Consider the following 16616-nt stretch of genomic DNA (forward strand, 5'->3'; position numbering starts at 1 on the left):
GTACAATAACGTGAAACCATATAGTCCCCAAAAGCCCTAAAGTACAGATTAAGCTGTCCTGTAAAGGTTAAAGTGTAAAGTATGTCCACTTAAATTTGCATCGTAAGAGTAGTGTAATACGGACAATATTACACTTGGTACACGCTTATACTTGAGCCTTATTCTGTTGAGTAGAGTGAATGTCATTTAGCTTAGTTGGTAAAGTTTTGTGGGGGTACAAAGATGGTCATTGGTGCGGGTTGGGCGGGTTGGTCCGTCGACCCTAGTGGGCCGGGCTGAGATTTCACGATCTAGGACCGGACCGTGAAATTCACGGTTTGGGTGGGCTGGTCCACGGGCTGAAAAATTTTAGCCCACATCGGTCTGTTATCGATTTTTCACGATTCGGGAAGCGATTATGGCGGTTCATGGACCTAGCGGACCGACATGAGATTTTTTTTTTGAAAGTTATATAATCATTTATTATTGTTATATAAAACCTTTAATATTAATTAAAATATATACAATTATTAGTATTAATGAATAATTTCATTATTTTTGAATTTAATTGAATGATAATATATGTAATTTGATTAAAATATATACAATTTGATTAAAATATACACAATTTGGTTGAACAATTACTTGGGTTGAGCTGGTCCAGTTCATGGGCCGGGCTCAACCGCTTTCGTGGGCCGAATTGGGCGGTTTTAATAGCAGGCTTTCGTGGGCTGGGCTCAAAAAATCTAGCCCACGATCCACCCACCAATTTCACAGTTCGAGCTGGGTTGGACCGGGCTTTGGGATTTATTGGGCCTCTGGGTTAGTGGCCCTGCGCGAGGACAACCTAGAGGCAATTCATCTTACCACGAGTATGTCTGTCGCTAATTAATGGTCCCATAACCACTTTTACGGACAATGTAGATGGTTTGCGACGAATGCAACCTAATATTTTGATTGGGGTAAGCTAAAAAACCTTTAAATACAGTCGCAAAACGACTTAAATTTCGAGTTAAAAAGACTTTTTTTTTTATAATTGAGTTAAAAAGACTTACTGTCAAGAAATCAACTCAACCAAAAGCTTAAGCTAATGGTTGAGGCCCCAAGAATAGATCTATTCACCTTATTAGTTTAAATTACATATAATAATAATATATGGATGAAGATACTCAACTCGTAAAATCAACAGTATCTTGTCTTTTACCAGTTTGCTAGGCTAAACAAGATGTAATACTTGTTAACTTTTTTTTGGCTAATGTGCAGCACTCAAAGAGTCAAACCCTGATATATTACTCCAACTTGCTTAATTGCTAACAAAATTGTCAAAAATTGAGTTGTGTTTGTGAAATGATTTAACAATATTAGTATAATATATGAACACCATCCATGTTCACATGAACTCTTCAACACGCTTAAATTACAAGGCTGCATAAATCTCTAGAAAATTAAAGCCATTCCTCAAGAATAGGAGAGGCATTACTTAATCATGATGATTAGGTACTTGATTACTTTAATTCTTTTCTAAGATACCACTAACTATCAAATAGTATAATACTCCAACTACATTAATAAGCTTAAGTGTTATGCCTACTTATACAGATCTTACTTGTATATAAGACCTGCAAATCAGATACACAACTCATTCCAACAACTCTAAAAACCACCCATAAACCTCCTTAGTTCTTCCTTCTCCTCAGAAAAAAATACCTCCTACACTCTTATTGCCTTACCAATCAACATGGCCCTGAAAAAATCCAAGAAAGATCACAAAGGAGCTTCTAAGAAGCGAGTTGCCGCGATTTTTGGTGTCACTGGGCTTGTAGGAAGAGAGCTTGCTAGAAGGCTAAGCTCTAAATATTCATGGAAAGTATATGGCATTGCTAGGAGAGAAGAGCAGAATGTGGTTAAAAATTCCAGTAAAAATTATCACTTCATCTCCTGTGATCTTCTATGTCCTTTAGATACACAAAAGAAGCTGTCTTTCTTAGAAGATGTAACCCATATTTACTGGGTTACATGGGCTAATCAGTACCCACTTGATAGCCTAGAATGCTGTGATCAAAACAAAGAAATGCTGTCAAATGCATTAGATGCAATGCTTCCAAAAGCTAAGTCTTTAAAACATGTTTCTCTTCAGACAGGAATGAAGCACTATGTTTCATTCAGAGATCTGATCAGCAACACGAAAAATTTTGATAACGCGTTTTATGATGAAGATTGTCCAAGAGCTTCTCTAGGGAATAATTTCTATTATATCCTAGAGGATTTGCTTAAGGAAAGGCTTGCTGCGAATAAGGTTGGGTGGTCCGTCCAAAGGCCTGGTTTGATAACAGGGTGTTCAAAGAGGACAACATATAATTTTATGGGTTGTCTTGCTATTTATGCAAGTATTTGTAAACATTTGAATCTGCCATTTGTGTTTGGAGGGTCAAGGCAGTGTTGGGAAGAGGCTTGGATCGATGTCTCGGATGCTCGATTAGTAGCTGAGCAGCACATATGGGCTTCCACTGATGATCAAGTCTTATCACCCAGTGACAGCCAAGGCCAGGCCTTTAACACCATCAATGGAATTTGTTTCACATGGAAAGAAATATGGCCGGCTATAGGGAAAAAATTCGGACTTGAAGTTCCTGAAAACATGTTTTCCCCTGAGTTTAAGTATTCTAAGGCTATGTCAGATAAAGCTGGAGTTTGGAGAGAGATTGTAGATAGCAAAGGTTTAGTGGAAACAGAGATGGAAGAATTGGCTAACTGGGACTTTTTGGACCTCTTGTTTCGGTGCCCCTTAAAATTGTTAGGAACGCGAGCAAAAGCTGATCGTCTGGGTTTCAGGAAGAGGTATACAGCGTCAGAATCGATCACATATTGGATAGATTACATGAGAGATGAGAAACTAATACCTTAGAGAGAAAGGCAGAGGGACAGATAAATTGTTAGCTCATTTGAACTTTGCATATATAATAAAGAAAAGAAACACTACTGTACTTACAGACTTACTTTCCTTTCAAATGGGATACTCAATTAGCTTCTCCAAATCTATTCTCAATAACATATGTCTATAGCTGTATAGCATAGCAAAATTTTCCTTTCATTGATGTTTGAATGGCTACATACTTCATGTGTAAAGCGTTTCTTTTAGGCATAAACCTGCTGTACTTATAATTGTGTACAAACTCAGATCGCTGCCTGACACTATATACAAATAAGTGAGTAACAATCTTTATAAAAGTTTATAGGGAGTTACAAAAGCACTGATGGAAGCAAAATTCTGTCCTAAAGCTAGCTGACTTTGCACTTGGAAAAGAACGGTATTTCCTCATCTTCTTTGGAAGTTAAGGAATCTGATAGAAGCCAGGAAGACGCCGAAAAACAGGATAATGAAACCAATAAGAACCACAGCTGATACACCGATCTCTCCAGAGCTAAATCCGTAGTGGAGATGCAAATACTCTTTGACCGAGCCTGTAAATCCTTCTCCAACGATGATGGTGTCAACATGACCAAGTTGAGATGAAATTATACCACGCAATGTCCATGCTACCGGGCACACGTAATAGAACCAAATCCACCAGCCAGGGATATACTAACAGATGAGAAGGAAAAAAAACAGATTCCATTTAGCTCGATTGTTTAAGCTGTCTGGTGTCTATGAACGTTAAAATTGTAGTACCCGTAAGAAAGTGGAAACAAAACTTACACTCTGCGGAATAAGGAAACCCGAAAAAAGATTCCAAAGCGAGTAAAATGTAGAAGATAAGACGGCTGCCATATGCTGTGTAGACGTGATGCCAACAACCATCATTCCGTAGAAGGTGAAATAAGTGAAAGTAAGGAACGTGAAGAGTAGATAAAGTACAAATTTCCCTGCAAAAGAAAGCATCATTATTACTAAGATCAATTATCTTTAAAGTTAATGTGCATAGATTGACATTTTCACTTATGATTATAGTTCCAAATAAATGTATTTGATGACATACAAAGGTAAAATGATAAATAAAGAGTCAACTTAACGTCATTTCAAAACCAATCATGAAATAGGTGATGATGCCGTAGGTCAATGTTTGTACTCCAATATATGGAACTTCTACAAGAGCCTGATTCAACAAAAGCAACCAAGTGTTCAAAATGATATATTTCCTAATTGAGAAAACATATGTATCTGATATTCATTCACCCTATAGGATATCATGAAATTCAAATATCAACAAGGTATTGTATATACCTGAGCAGCGGCATAAGCGTATGGAGAGTACATTCCAGCAGACTTTTCTCTATAGAAAACTGATCTCTCAATGGAAACTACTGGTTGTACAGAAGAAGCATTGCTGACCCCCAAGAACAAACATGCACTATGAAGGGCTCCCATGATTGTAAACAAGTTGATGATTGAATCCCTTATAAAAATAAGTATATAACGTCAAGAATGTATGCATATCAAAAATACAAATTGTACCTTACAAAAAGATCTAAATCATTATAGGAAAAGCCCATATTTTTTTAAAGAATATGTAAACGTTTAAATAAGAATAAGATGATTCAACAGGTGATCAGTCTGAACAATATTACTACACAGGTGCACTTTAGGCTTCTTTAAAATCATTAAATCCTAAGAAAAATCTGTCCATACAAGTAACATTAGAAAATTTAAGACAGAATTATAAATGTAAACCATGAAGAATAAATTAACTCTATCATGTATAGCTGACAACAAAAACATTTGTATGCATAGATTTTAAGGAATATGTTAGGGCATAAGAAGAACAAACCGTTTTAAGCCAACATCCCAAAATATAGAGCCAAGTACGACTGCACACACTGCCGTGAAAAGGAATCTCACAGCATTGTATTGTGGAGATCTCCAATAAACAAGAAGTTGTTTTCTAAGACAGCCAAAACTGTGATATGAAATCTTGAGAGAATGTCGTATCAAAATGTAATGCCTTTGATCCAGTTGGCGGTGTAGTTGTGTACTCAATTGTGTGATCTGAGATTCTACTTCTCTGCAGTTGAAGGGAATTAAACATGAAACATAAATATCATAATGAGCACACAAAATGAACGTGTGTAAGGAGAAGCCTAAAAAATTACCTGAACTGATCAGAATTTCTGTAAATGGTGGCGAAGTCTTGGCTAAATCTCTCTTCAATGGCATTGGTGGTGACCTCAAGCATCCAAGTTGCAGGATTATAGCCATTAGGAATTGGAGGGATTCCACTTATTCCCTGAGTAAAATAACATAGCTCCAATTTAGTTAGTTAATATAACCCAATAATCAATGAAATTATATTAAAGGTTCCAATGGCGGAGCTAGCAATTTATTGTTCATATAGTACATCAATAATCAATTGCAAAAAATCTGAGGTACAAACAGGTTTCTTGTTGATATCACCTAAAAAAAGTCTGTCATAATGCAAGAGTGAACTCCAAGCTTTCCTCCATATATAACTTGCCCACCACGTTTCATAAGAAGCAACTATACCACAGAATGTAAAATGTCACAAGGGCTTCATGTTGCAATATGTCTGTAAAAATATATAAAATGTGCATAGCCAAACCTCATCAAATGCTTCAAATATATCAATGCTTGGTTGATGTATAGTGCAGACCACTGTTCGACCTGTATCAACAGTATTACGAACTGTTCTCATCACTATAGCTGCTGCTCGTGCATCAAGACCTGATGTCGGTTCATCCATGAAGATTATTGAAGGATTTGCAACAAGCTCTACTCCAATGGTCAGTCTTTTCCTTTGCTCTGTTGATAGGCCAGTAGTCCCAGACAATCCCACCAAAGCGTCTTTAAGATTATCAAGCTCTACAAGCCTCATGACTTCATTAACAAACTCCTGCAATCACATTGTAGCTTGTTAATTTCATAATCGAAATCACTACGATGGCCATGTAACGATTAATTTTAACGCAACACTAACTTTTTTGGTTTCTTTACTGATTTCTTTTGGAAGGCGAAGCGAAGAAGAGAACCAGAGAGACTCCTCCACTGTTACTTGAGGAGAATGTATATCAGTCTGCTCAACATATCCTGATATCCTGGCAAAAGTTTGTTGCACTTTAGGATAACCTGAAATCCTAATGTCTCCTTCTATGTATCCGCCTGTTTTTCTGCCAGCAAGCACATCCATCAAAGTGGTTTTTCCTGCTCCACTTGATCCAACTAATGCAGTAAGAACTCCTGGAGAGAAAACTCCACTCAGATTTGACAGCAGCTGCAACTTCTTTTCTGGTAGACCTTTTGCCTTCATAGCCTACATTATATGCAGCTTGAGTATGTAAACTTAAGCTGATAATGAGTATTTCACGACAGACATATAAGGATGGAAATTGGCTAATTACTTTTGGCATGTCAACAAAGTAATTGACATTATGAAATGTCATACTCAGTGGTTGAAATGGAAGAATCATTCCCTTCGTTGACCCCATGTTGGAGCAAACTCCATTAGATATGGACACCTTATCTTTGCCTGCATAGAAAGTACACACTTTAGGGGACTGCAGTACTTTCTACAGGTAATATACTTGTCAGGAAAGTCATAATACAAGTCAATAGTGTCAAATGTAAATGTCAAGCGTACCATTGTCTGAAGCGTCAGCTAGGATCACAGTTTGGGCTTTCTTTAGAGCTGTGATGAAGCAAAGAGAGGAAGCAACCCAATTACAGTTAATGTTGTGCTAAAAATATACAATATTTCTAGTGTAACTATGTTGTTGGACATGTGTACTTACGTTTCAGGTAGGTCAAGGCTAGTGTAACTATGTTGTTGAAAACAAGTGCATACAGTAACAGAGCAGCAATACCAATCCAGTACCAACCACCATCAGTTGGTATATCATGTATGTTGAGGACATTCACCCCAACTGTAGCTGTAGCGTTTCCTGAGGACTGAAATGCATGAATAGAGTTTAGTTGATGCTTGCACGAAAAAATAGAGTGCGGGGCAGAGAGGGGGGAGGGTTGGCATAACCAGATACAATAAGAAGCTACCTGCATCCATCTAGTGGCAGTAAATTCATTTACAGAAATTGCACTTTGAGCATAGGATAGGGGTGACACCCAATATGCCCAACTCCACCAGGGCTTAATCATATCTGAAATGTACACAACCAATATCAGCAACGGTCCTAGCTATCCATTTTCATAATTTCCTAAGAAATTCAAGAGGCTTGCCTTTTGGAAGAATAAAGCCACCCAAACAGAGCACAACAAGGAGTACAAATGAAGAACAAGTATTGGCAATGACCATATCTCTTGCTAGTGTAGCTATCATCCGGAAGAGACCCAATGCCATTTGGTGGATTATAAATAGCAGCAGCATAAAACGGAAAAATCTGTAGGAAAAACAAATATTCATATTTTAGTTTTTTTTTTGTTTTCTTTCTACAAGTCTAGACGAAGTTCTATTAAGTTGGATGTACCTTTCAGTTGCAGGAGCAAATCCAACTGTGTAATACACAACGCATGTCCAAACAACAGATTCAAGGACAGAATATGGCACACGCAGAAGCCAGCTCGAAAGTGACCATGCCCAAGCAGGATAGAAGCAATTGTCTCTTTGCTTGTAAAAGACGGGGAGTCGAGTTATCATGAGAGACAGCTCTGAAAGTCCATTAACATCATATGTACAACCCCATAGAAAAGGCAGTTAAGATAGAGATTTCCATAAGTCACATCTGTAGCATGTAGCCTTGTCCGCAGGAAAGTTGTCCCAGTGATAAATCCCACGAATGCGACCTGTGAACAAGAGAAAAGAGACAGAAAGTGAGCCAAAGCAAATAAAGAGACCTAATTAGATTGATCATTTTTGAATGAGTGCACATAACATAAGGTCCCTGCGACCCTGCATGTGGAAATTTGACAGAAGTTCTTTTATGCTATAAAAGATCTACATGAAATGAGAAAAAGTAGTAGTTACCAAATGAAAAACAGATTAACTATAATGAAAAGAGAACCAGTGTCAGATATCCTTTCTAGTATGACTTCCTCCACATTTAGCTAAAATGAGTATCTAAATGTTCACAATAACTAATTGCAATTATGAAGCAAATTATTCTTAATGAAGACAAGACATATCTTACTTGACAGGTTCGGAATATATACAGGAAACTATGCCTGCGGATTAGTAAAATTTCTCGTGAAAAACAAGCCTTAAAAAGCTCCCATTTTGGTACAGCAAACATTGTTTTGGATAGAGCTAAAGGATGACTCCAGTCTCCAGGATTTGTCATATGGAATAGATAGAGTATATCCAACTGTTCTCCCAAATCTAGAATTTCTGAATGCTTCAGCAATTTCTTGAGAGGAAACAAATTGATAAGGTTTTGAAGAATCTGCCCAATATTGCTCTTGATCCTTTTGTGAGGTAACCTACAAAGACAGACCAATTCACAGAAGATTATCACAATGAACAAAAAACTGGAGAACAAAAATCATTCCATTAGAGAAATGGATGAAATGAATAGGATTATTACCTCTTGTAAAAAGTCTGCGACACCCTTACGAGGGGGCAACCGAAAACCTATTGATTCAAAGAATTGTAACACTTCTTCTCGAGGACCATGATAGACAATATTCCCTTCAGATAACAACATCAAATCATCAAAGAGTTCAAATGTTTCAGGTGCTGGCTGAAGAAGAGACATGAGTACAGTTCCTTCCATCTGGTGCACGAAGTTCCCTATGCATTTAACTATCTGGAATGTAGTTGAACTATCTAATCCAGTTGAAATTTCATCCATGAAGAGAGTTTTCTTAGGCCCCACAATCATTTCTCCTGCACACAATCAGCATCAGAGAAATGCTCAATTAGAAACATAACAATTGAGTTCTACAGTTAATGTTGTCTTAAGTTCAAGTTGCATCCTCAAAGCTCGTTGATTCAAAATTGTGCTCCCAAGACTCAGAGGGACCAGAAAGACTTGGGAGGAGAAAGGTGAGTGAAAAGAATAGACAACCTGAAGTTACTCTCTTTCTTTGACCACCTGAAACCCCTCGATTCATGTCGTTACCAACAGCTGTATCAGCGCATATATCAAGGCCAAGAACTTTGAGAAGGTAGTCTGTTGAAATGCTGTGCCTTCTTCCAGCAACTGATAATGCCTGCACATTTTATCAAATACTCCATGTGTTATTTTATTAGATATAACTCGATTCAGGGGGACAGTAAAGGTCATTTCTAAAGCAGAACCTTCATAAATGCATCAATTTCTGGACTTGGACGTATTTTTGTTTGTTTCTCTAATCGGTCAATTTCCTCCATATATCCTGCAAAGCAAATAGATTCAAAAACTACAATGACGGGATTAAAGAAGAAACAAATTCAAAACATCATGCATCAAAGTTCTCGAAAGACAGATCACTAAGCAGAGATATGAAGTGGCAATTACTAGCATCTAGAGAATTTGTTACTTCTTATGAAGAGGGCTTTGCTTCATCTTTTAAGGGGGACAAAAATTATACTCACACTTGCACTTAACAATCTTTCCTTATATTTTGGTGCAAGTCTCCCCCTTAAGTATGAAAACTAACAGAACAATCTCCCCTTCAAATGTGAGTCCATACTCGAGAATGGAGGAGAGACAAGGAGGATGAGAATGCCACTAACCAAGTCCAAGTGAGGTTCCATCCTAAACCAATTGATAATAGGAGTATCCCACATAGGTTATAAAGTAATCAAGATTTGCTTAAATTTTGAAACACCGCCTTGTAAAATCTTTGGGAAAATTCTGCTCCTCTACTAGTAATCTTTTCCTTGGGTTTCTTAAAGGTGTTTTTATTCATTTAGCCATCACTATCTACAAAATATATAGAAAGGTCTTTAAGAATATAAATCACTGGAAGTAAAACTAATTACAAATATTAGGTGAACCTGCACTTTAGGATTGATTATTGTTACTACTGCCTAACAAAAGGTTGTTCAGTTTTTGAGCCCTGCCACTGATTTCAGGTCAGTTAGTTACAAATTTTACCTGAAAAAGATTCGCTTGCGCCTTGACATCTAGCAGCAAAATCGAAAGCTTCTCTCACTGTTAGCTCGGCAATGTGATCATCTGTTTGACTTACGTAGGCTGAAGTTCCTTCCACGGCAAAATCACCCAGTTCATGGCCATTGTATGTAATTGTGCCACTCCTCTGTAGATGTAAGCATCAGATAAGCAAAAGAAACTCCTAGTCTTTATTCACATAATCAAGTATGAGATATACTTGAAAAACCTAATTAGTCTATCCATCCACAAAACATTTGTTTCCATCGATAACAACAAACTAAGAAAGAAATTATTTGAATCATATGATACATAGCTTGGATGACAGTTACACGGAGGCTAAATAGCGTGAAGGAGATGTGAAGTAATTTGCTATGCAGATTGTAGAGGAAAATGGAAGAAGATGCTATGGCATAGTTCTAAGACTTCCATTTGAATTTGTTAATCTTGCTTAAGCTCATACTAATTAATTCATATCTATCCCATAATTGTGATAACTAATGATCAACTAAGAATGACAAAATGCAAGAAACAAATTAGATGCGTGACAATCAACTTAATGGATGACATGAAACTTCAAGACCAACAAGATATGGGTGTTCTATTAACAAATAAAACAAACCATAACGTCTCCACTGATTACTGAGATAATAATCGCAGCAAGATACTCCCTCCCATTTATTAGTTGCTCAACTTTGATTTTACACTATTCACAATTTCACATAACTCACTTTTAACCTTAAATAAATAGATCTTACTTCCTACGTTTCTTAGTTTAGAAAGATAAATGTCATTATCTTAGTTGTGGTTAGATTAATTTTCAATGTATATTTTCAAAATATTATTTTACTTTTATAATTTTAATAATATATAATTGAATATATCGATGGGTTCGGCAAGTATGCCCACTTATCAATGTGATGCATCTATTAAGAAAAAAAGGAAGTATTATGTAAAATGTTATTATATTTGTCTCATCGAAATATCAATATTTTACAATTTTACTATGAAGATATTAATGATCAAAGTTGTACATTCACGAATTTGAAATTTAAAGTTTAACTTGACAAACAAGCTGGTGGTGTTTACCTTTAGGTTATCCTCAAGCTTCCCTGCAAGGGCAAGCAACAAAGTGGATTTTCCTGATCCAGGAGGTCCCAGAAGCAATGTCATCCTGAAAAGTACAACTAATAAGAATAGCTAACAGCAAAACTACTTCGAGTAATCAACTACAGTATAATTTTAACATACTCTTGGTAGGATAAATAAAGGTGAAGGTTATTTCTTCTCATGCAACATGAGATATACTTTTGCATTACATCCTAATTCCTAAGGTAATGGTTGTGCCCATGGCAAGGATGCAAATCAGAAAATGCAAATGTTTTTACACTTCCTCCATTGCCTTTTAGTTGTAATATACTCCGTATTATCATATCGACTTTTGACACTATTCTCATAATGAAATTGTTTCATTATATATGCATAAAGGAAAACATATAGGAATCTTATTAGATAAAAATTCGTCTCGTCAAATAGTTTCATAATATAAATTCTTTAAAATTTTCACTTATACATAATTAGATGAAGTATATTATTGTTCAAAGTTATGCGTTGACAAACAACAGAATTAACAAAAATTGGTAAAATTCCAATCTATACCTAGTGCATATGAAATTCCCACCCAACTAAATAAGAAATTACCATTCCTCTATTTTACATGTTCATCCACAAAAACATGTTTATGATACACTACAAAATCTCATCTCATATAAGACAGTCTTACAATAATTTATGGTAAGACAAAGACAATTTATTCTCCTAAATGGGTCACTTACAGTAAAAGTGACTCCTTTAAGATAATATTTGACTCATTATTTAAAAAAACTATGTTGCTCAGACTCTTCATTTCACCTTAAATACCCGTGTCGGGTCCTCGATACTCGGATATGGATAGGACACTTGAACACTTCATTCTGGGCCAAAAAATTGAAAAAGTTCAAAAAAAGTCAAGTCGGACACTTGGACACGCACCCGTGTCGGGTATCTCCGAGCAACATAGTTAAAAAATGACCCCTTTAAGGCTTTAACTAATAGTGTAGTGACCCCTATCACCTATAAAGTGACCAGGTTACACAGGATTTGACACATCGGAATAGACTCTAGTTGAGATAACTCGGACTATTACCATCACACTCACCAAACTACATTGGACACAAGCATGAATTTAAGAATATTAAAAAACAAGAAGAAAACTAACTACCTCCCAGGTTTGAGATATCCACTGACATTATTCAAGATAGTCAATGAATGTCTTTCAGGGCTAGATAACCTCAGAAGTTTGAAGAGACCCTGTAATCAAGAAAAACATCAATTATACTTATTTTCAGTCATTTGATAATCTATTTCGCAAAGTAAGATGATAGCAGAGATTAGAGAGAGAACCTCAATCTTATCACGAGCATAATTTATCAGTGTAGGCAAAGCTCTTTTACCCGTCTGAACTTCCGCTGTAATATTTAATTTCTCGAACCTCACTTCTACTTTCGGGCTTCGGCAGCTCCAATCCAACTCTACATTATTTTACATATAATTATACGTTTCATGGTTAAAAACTTACCATTCTTTTTGAAGATTGATACATTTATGCCTTTATGGACTTATGGTAAACTATCCACGAGAATATATAATAAAAAAATAAGGAATTCTGCTGAGTTGATTTCATTACTTATTAATCAATATATTATATATATAATATAATATATATAATATAATACATATAATATATAATATATTATATATTACTCCCTCCGTCCCATAATATAGTGCCTATTTCATTTTTGGTGGTCAAACTTTAAAATTTTTGACCGAATATTCTCATTTGTATATATAAAAAAACATATTCATGTAGGATCTTGTTAGATTCGTCTCAATGTGTAGTTTCATAATATCAACTTTTTATATTTTTTATTAATAAGGAATTGAAGATATTAAAGGTCAAAGTTATGTTTTGGAGACCGTGAAAAAAGAAACAAGCACTATATTATGGGACGGAGGGAGTATATATTATATTATATATGAGAAACTTTTCGGGAACATAGAGCGTTCCATATGCATGTAGGATTGTCATGTTATCAATTATATCATAGTATCAAATTGTGAAGGTCTCCCTTGCAAATTTGAAATACACAACTCGCATCAAGCTTGAAGCGATGGAGCTTAAATTTTGTGCTCAAGTATACATAAAATTAATTAGTTCCATTGTGTAAATTGTTTTAATTTGCTAAATCTATATCTTTTAGATCTTAATTACCATTGCATGACCGTATGACTTATTATTAATGATAAATTTTTCTTCCCATAAATATTTCTTCAATTGGGCTAAGGTTGTTAGAGGGAATTTACAAGTTATATTAGTTAAACTAAAAGTGAAATTTTTCAAAAGATATGAGTTAGTTCAAGTGGGTAGAGTGCTCCCTCTTGACCCCTAAGATCAGAGGTTCGATCCTTACCTCTAGAAAAAAAAAAAAAAAAAAAGTCCTTCTCATGTTCATTGATCGGAGATTACCTCCTAAAATTGGCAAAACTTATTATCCTAAAAGAAAAGCAAACAAATAAAGCTTGACGATGAAGATAATATCTTCGAAAGCGTTGTTTTACACCGGAAACAAGTTTATAGTTGTCTTGTTCAGAAGTATCAAGAGCCTTCTGAACAACTAACTCTCGTTGATTCTGATCAAGCTTTGTAACGTCAATGGCGGACACTTTGTATCTTCCTTCGCCATTATCTCGAAGAAGAGCGAAGTTCAAACGTTTAACAGACGGAAGTCGCTCAATGGCGGCCCAAACTAAGTCGTCTTCTTCATCTTTACCAACTGTATCTGTATGATCAAACCACGATTTCGACTCGTTACTCCCCAACTCTAAGTCCAAAAATTTGCTTCTATTATTTGCTACCGCCATGAAAAAACCTCTTTACTCTCTCTCTCCTCTGTCTTTCACTAAGGCTCCGTTTGGTAGGGCGTAAAACGTTTTTCCGTAAAACAGTTTTCCTCTATTTTCTGTTTTACATTGTTTGGTTGGCAAAAGAGTGTAAAACCATTTTCCCTTGGGGTAAAATTACTCTCCCAATGATGGAAAACCATTTTCCTTTCAAAATGAAGGGAAAACTATTTTCCTTATCTCTCTTGTATACTCTTCTCACTACCTCCTTACTTTCCCTTTCATTTTCCTTTCATTTCATCATTTTTCTTACATCGAACCAAACAACGGAAAACTAATTTTGGAATTGTGTTTTCCATTGTAAATTGTTTTCCACGAAAATCATTTTACACTGAAAATGTTTTACGCCCTACCAAACGGAGTCTAAGAGGTTTTCGTTTTTTCTCTCTCCTATTTTTTTTTCTCCTCTTGTATAAATATCAAACTCTAGTTATTCACGTATAAATAGAAGTTACAAGGAGCCCTGCAATCCTAAAACACTTCGGATAAGTGAGTTGATCTCCATTAGTATCAGTATGAAATCTAAACTCATTAGGACTATTGTGAAGCAGTGTTTGCTGAGCTGAAAAATGATAATAAATTAATGATGCGTTTGTTTGAAAGAAAATCTATTACAAAGTACTCCCTCTGTTTTTTTTTATCATTCTCACTTTCATGTGCGCGTCTCCCAATGCACATTTTAAAACTTAAATATCTTTCATTATATATTAGTAAAAATTATAACGATTGAATATTAATAAAGTACTAATTGAGACGAATCAAACAAGACCCCACATGACTATGTTTTTTCTTATAAATTGAGAACATTTGAGAAGATTCTCTCTATGCATGAATAGTGTCAAGATTTCAAGTGAGAAAGATAAAAAAAAACAGAGGGAGTACCATGTAATAATAAAGATAGACGAACAAACTCGGGTATGTAAGTATGTTCATTTCACTTTATTTCAAGAACTTATTTCTTATTTTTGTTAGATTAATATTTTTCATGTTTTCTTTTGTTCTTGTATATAATTGGAGAATTCCGAAGGTAACTTAGGGCATGTTCTCCCTAACTTATTTTCAGTTTAGTTCAATTCAGTTTAGCTCCATTTTTTTATAACTATTTTGTTAAATATTATTATTATGTTGGTCTAATTTATTTTACTAATAACTCTTATTATTATTATTATTATTATTATTATTATTATTATTATTATTATTATTATTTTTTATTTTATATCATTACTATTAAGTATTATTATTATTATTGTTTCTATATATTTTTTTGTTTATTATAGCTTTACTCATTATTATTACTATTATTATTAGGAGGAACATGGTTTAGGTCAAAATACAAATAAACCCACGTTTTTTAGCCCATAAACCAATCAAATAGCGTCAAAACGGTTTATGATGCAATTTTCGCGATTCGATCCAATCATTATTTTTATTACTAAATATTATTATATAATTAAATCTAATTATTAAAATAGTAATATTAATTTACTTCTTAGATATTATTGTTATTATATAATCATCATCAAGTATTAATATATTAATACAAATAATATAAAATAATTATTATTAATTATCATTATTATCATTAATTATTATTAATAATTTATGATTATTAATATTATTTATTTATAACTATCATTTAAAAATATTCAAAATACTATTATTATTATTATTCATTATTATTACTTATCATTATAATTATTATTTAATATTCATATTATTATTGTTTAAATATTATTTATATATTTATTACATTCAATTATATTTATTACATTCAATTCAATTTAATTTAATTCAGTTCAGTTCAGTTCAGCTCCAATTAGTTTAGTTCAGTTCAGCTGTTTTATGCCGAAGAGAACAGACCCTTAAAAGATGGGTAAAATTACGCTATTTTGAATAAAAATAGATTGATCAAAAGTAAACATTTTAGCCCTCTAAGTCTATCTATGATAGTAGACAATAACAATAACAATAATAACAATAATATATAACAATAATAACAATAACAATAATAATAATAATAATAATAATAATAATAATAATAATAATAATAATAATAACAATAACAATAACAATAACAATAACAATAACAATAATAACAAGAACAATAACAATAATAATAAGAATAATAATAACAATAATAACAATAATAATAACAATGACAATAATAATGACAATAATAACAATAATAACAATAATAATAACAATGACAATAATAATGACAATAATAACAATAACAATAATAACAATAACAGTAATAAGAATAATAATAAGAATAACAATAATAAGAATAACAATAATAATAACAATAATAATAACAACAACAACAACAACAACAACAATAACAATAACAATAACAATAACAATAACAATAACAATAACAATAACAATAACAATAACAATAATAATAATAATAATAATAATAATAATAATAATAATAATAATAATAATAATAATAATAAACGCTTGAGGGGTAAAAGAGTCTAAGATGACTATTATTGATACTGAACATATTTATTGCAAATTATCACCAATGGAAATCTAAGTCATAAAATTACACTATATTAATAGAAAGATTTAATATAGGAACAACAAGTTGAAATTTACCAATAGAAAATACAAGAACAACAAAAGAAAACGAATGG

The 16616-nt window shown here is 33.8% G+C and overlaps 2 protein-coding genes across 2 annotated transcripts; one reads left to right on the plus strand and one right to left on the minus strand.

Moving 5' to 3' along the window:
- The first annotated feature begins 1347 nt into the window (after positions 1 to 1347).
- LOC104899963 ((S)-8-oxocitronellyl enol synthase CYC2) lies at positions 1348 to 3070 on the plus strand. The gene has a single exon (XM_010687262.4). The coding sequence runs from the start codon at positions 1718 to 1720 to the stop codon at positions 2882 to 2884; it is 1167 nt and encodes a 388-aa protein (XP_010685564.2). The 5' UTR covers positions 1348 to 1717; the 3' UTR covers positions 2885 to 3070.
- LOC104900435 (ABC transporter G family member 31) lies at positions 3052 to 13981 on the minus strand. The gene is given in 27 exon segments (XM_048648675.2): positions 3052 to 3562; positions 3677 to 3843; positions 3986 to 4073; positions 4202 to 4373; positions 4746 to 4868; positions 4870 to 4971; positions 5068 to 5201; positions 5369 to 5452; positions 5535 to 5825; positions 5910 to 6242; positions 6331 to 6458; positions 6570 to 6617; positions 6721 to 6877; positions 6980 to 7083; positions 7163 to 7323; positions 7411 to 7606; positions 7609 to 7726; positions 8071 to 8202; positions 8204 to 8359; positions 8464 to 8765; positions 8947 to 9091; positions 9180 to 9256; positions 9961 to 10123; positions 11065 to 11149; positions 12236 to 12324; positions 12418 to 12532; positions 13541 to 13981. Coding segments are annotated over 27 exon segments (4332 nt in total). The 5' UTR covers positions 13936 to 13981; the 3' UTR covers positions 3052 to 3295.
- Positions 13982 to 16616: the final 2635 nt, after the last annotated feature.

The sequence above is a fragment of the Beta vulgaris genome, chromosome 7 (assembly GCF_026745355.1).
Source record: "Beta vulgaris subsp. vulgaris cultivar EL10 chromosome 7, EL10.2, whole genome shotgun sequence".
Taxonomy (NCBI): Eukaryota; Viridiplantae; Streptophyta; class Magnoliopsida; order Caryophyllales; family Amaranthaceae; genus Beta; species Beta vulgaris.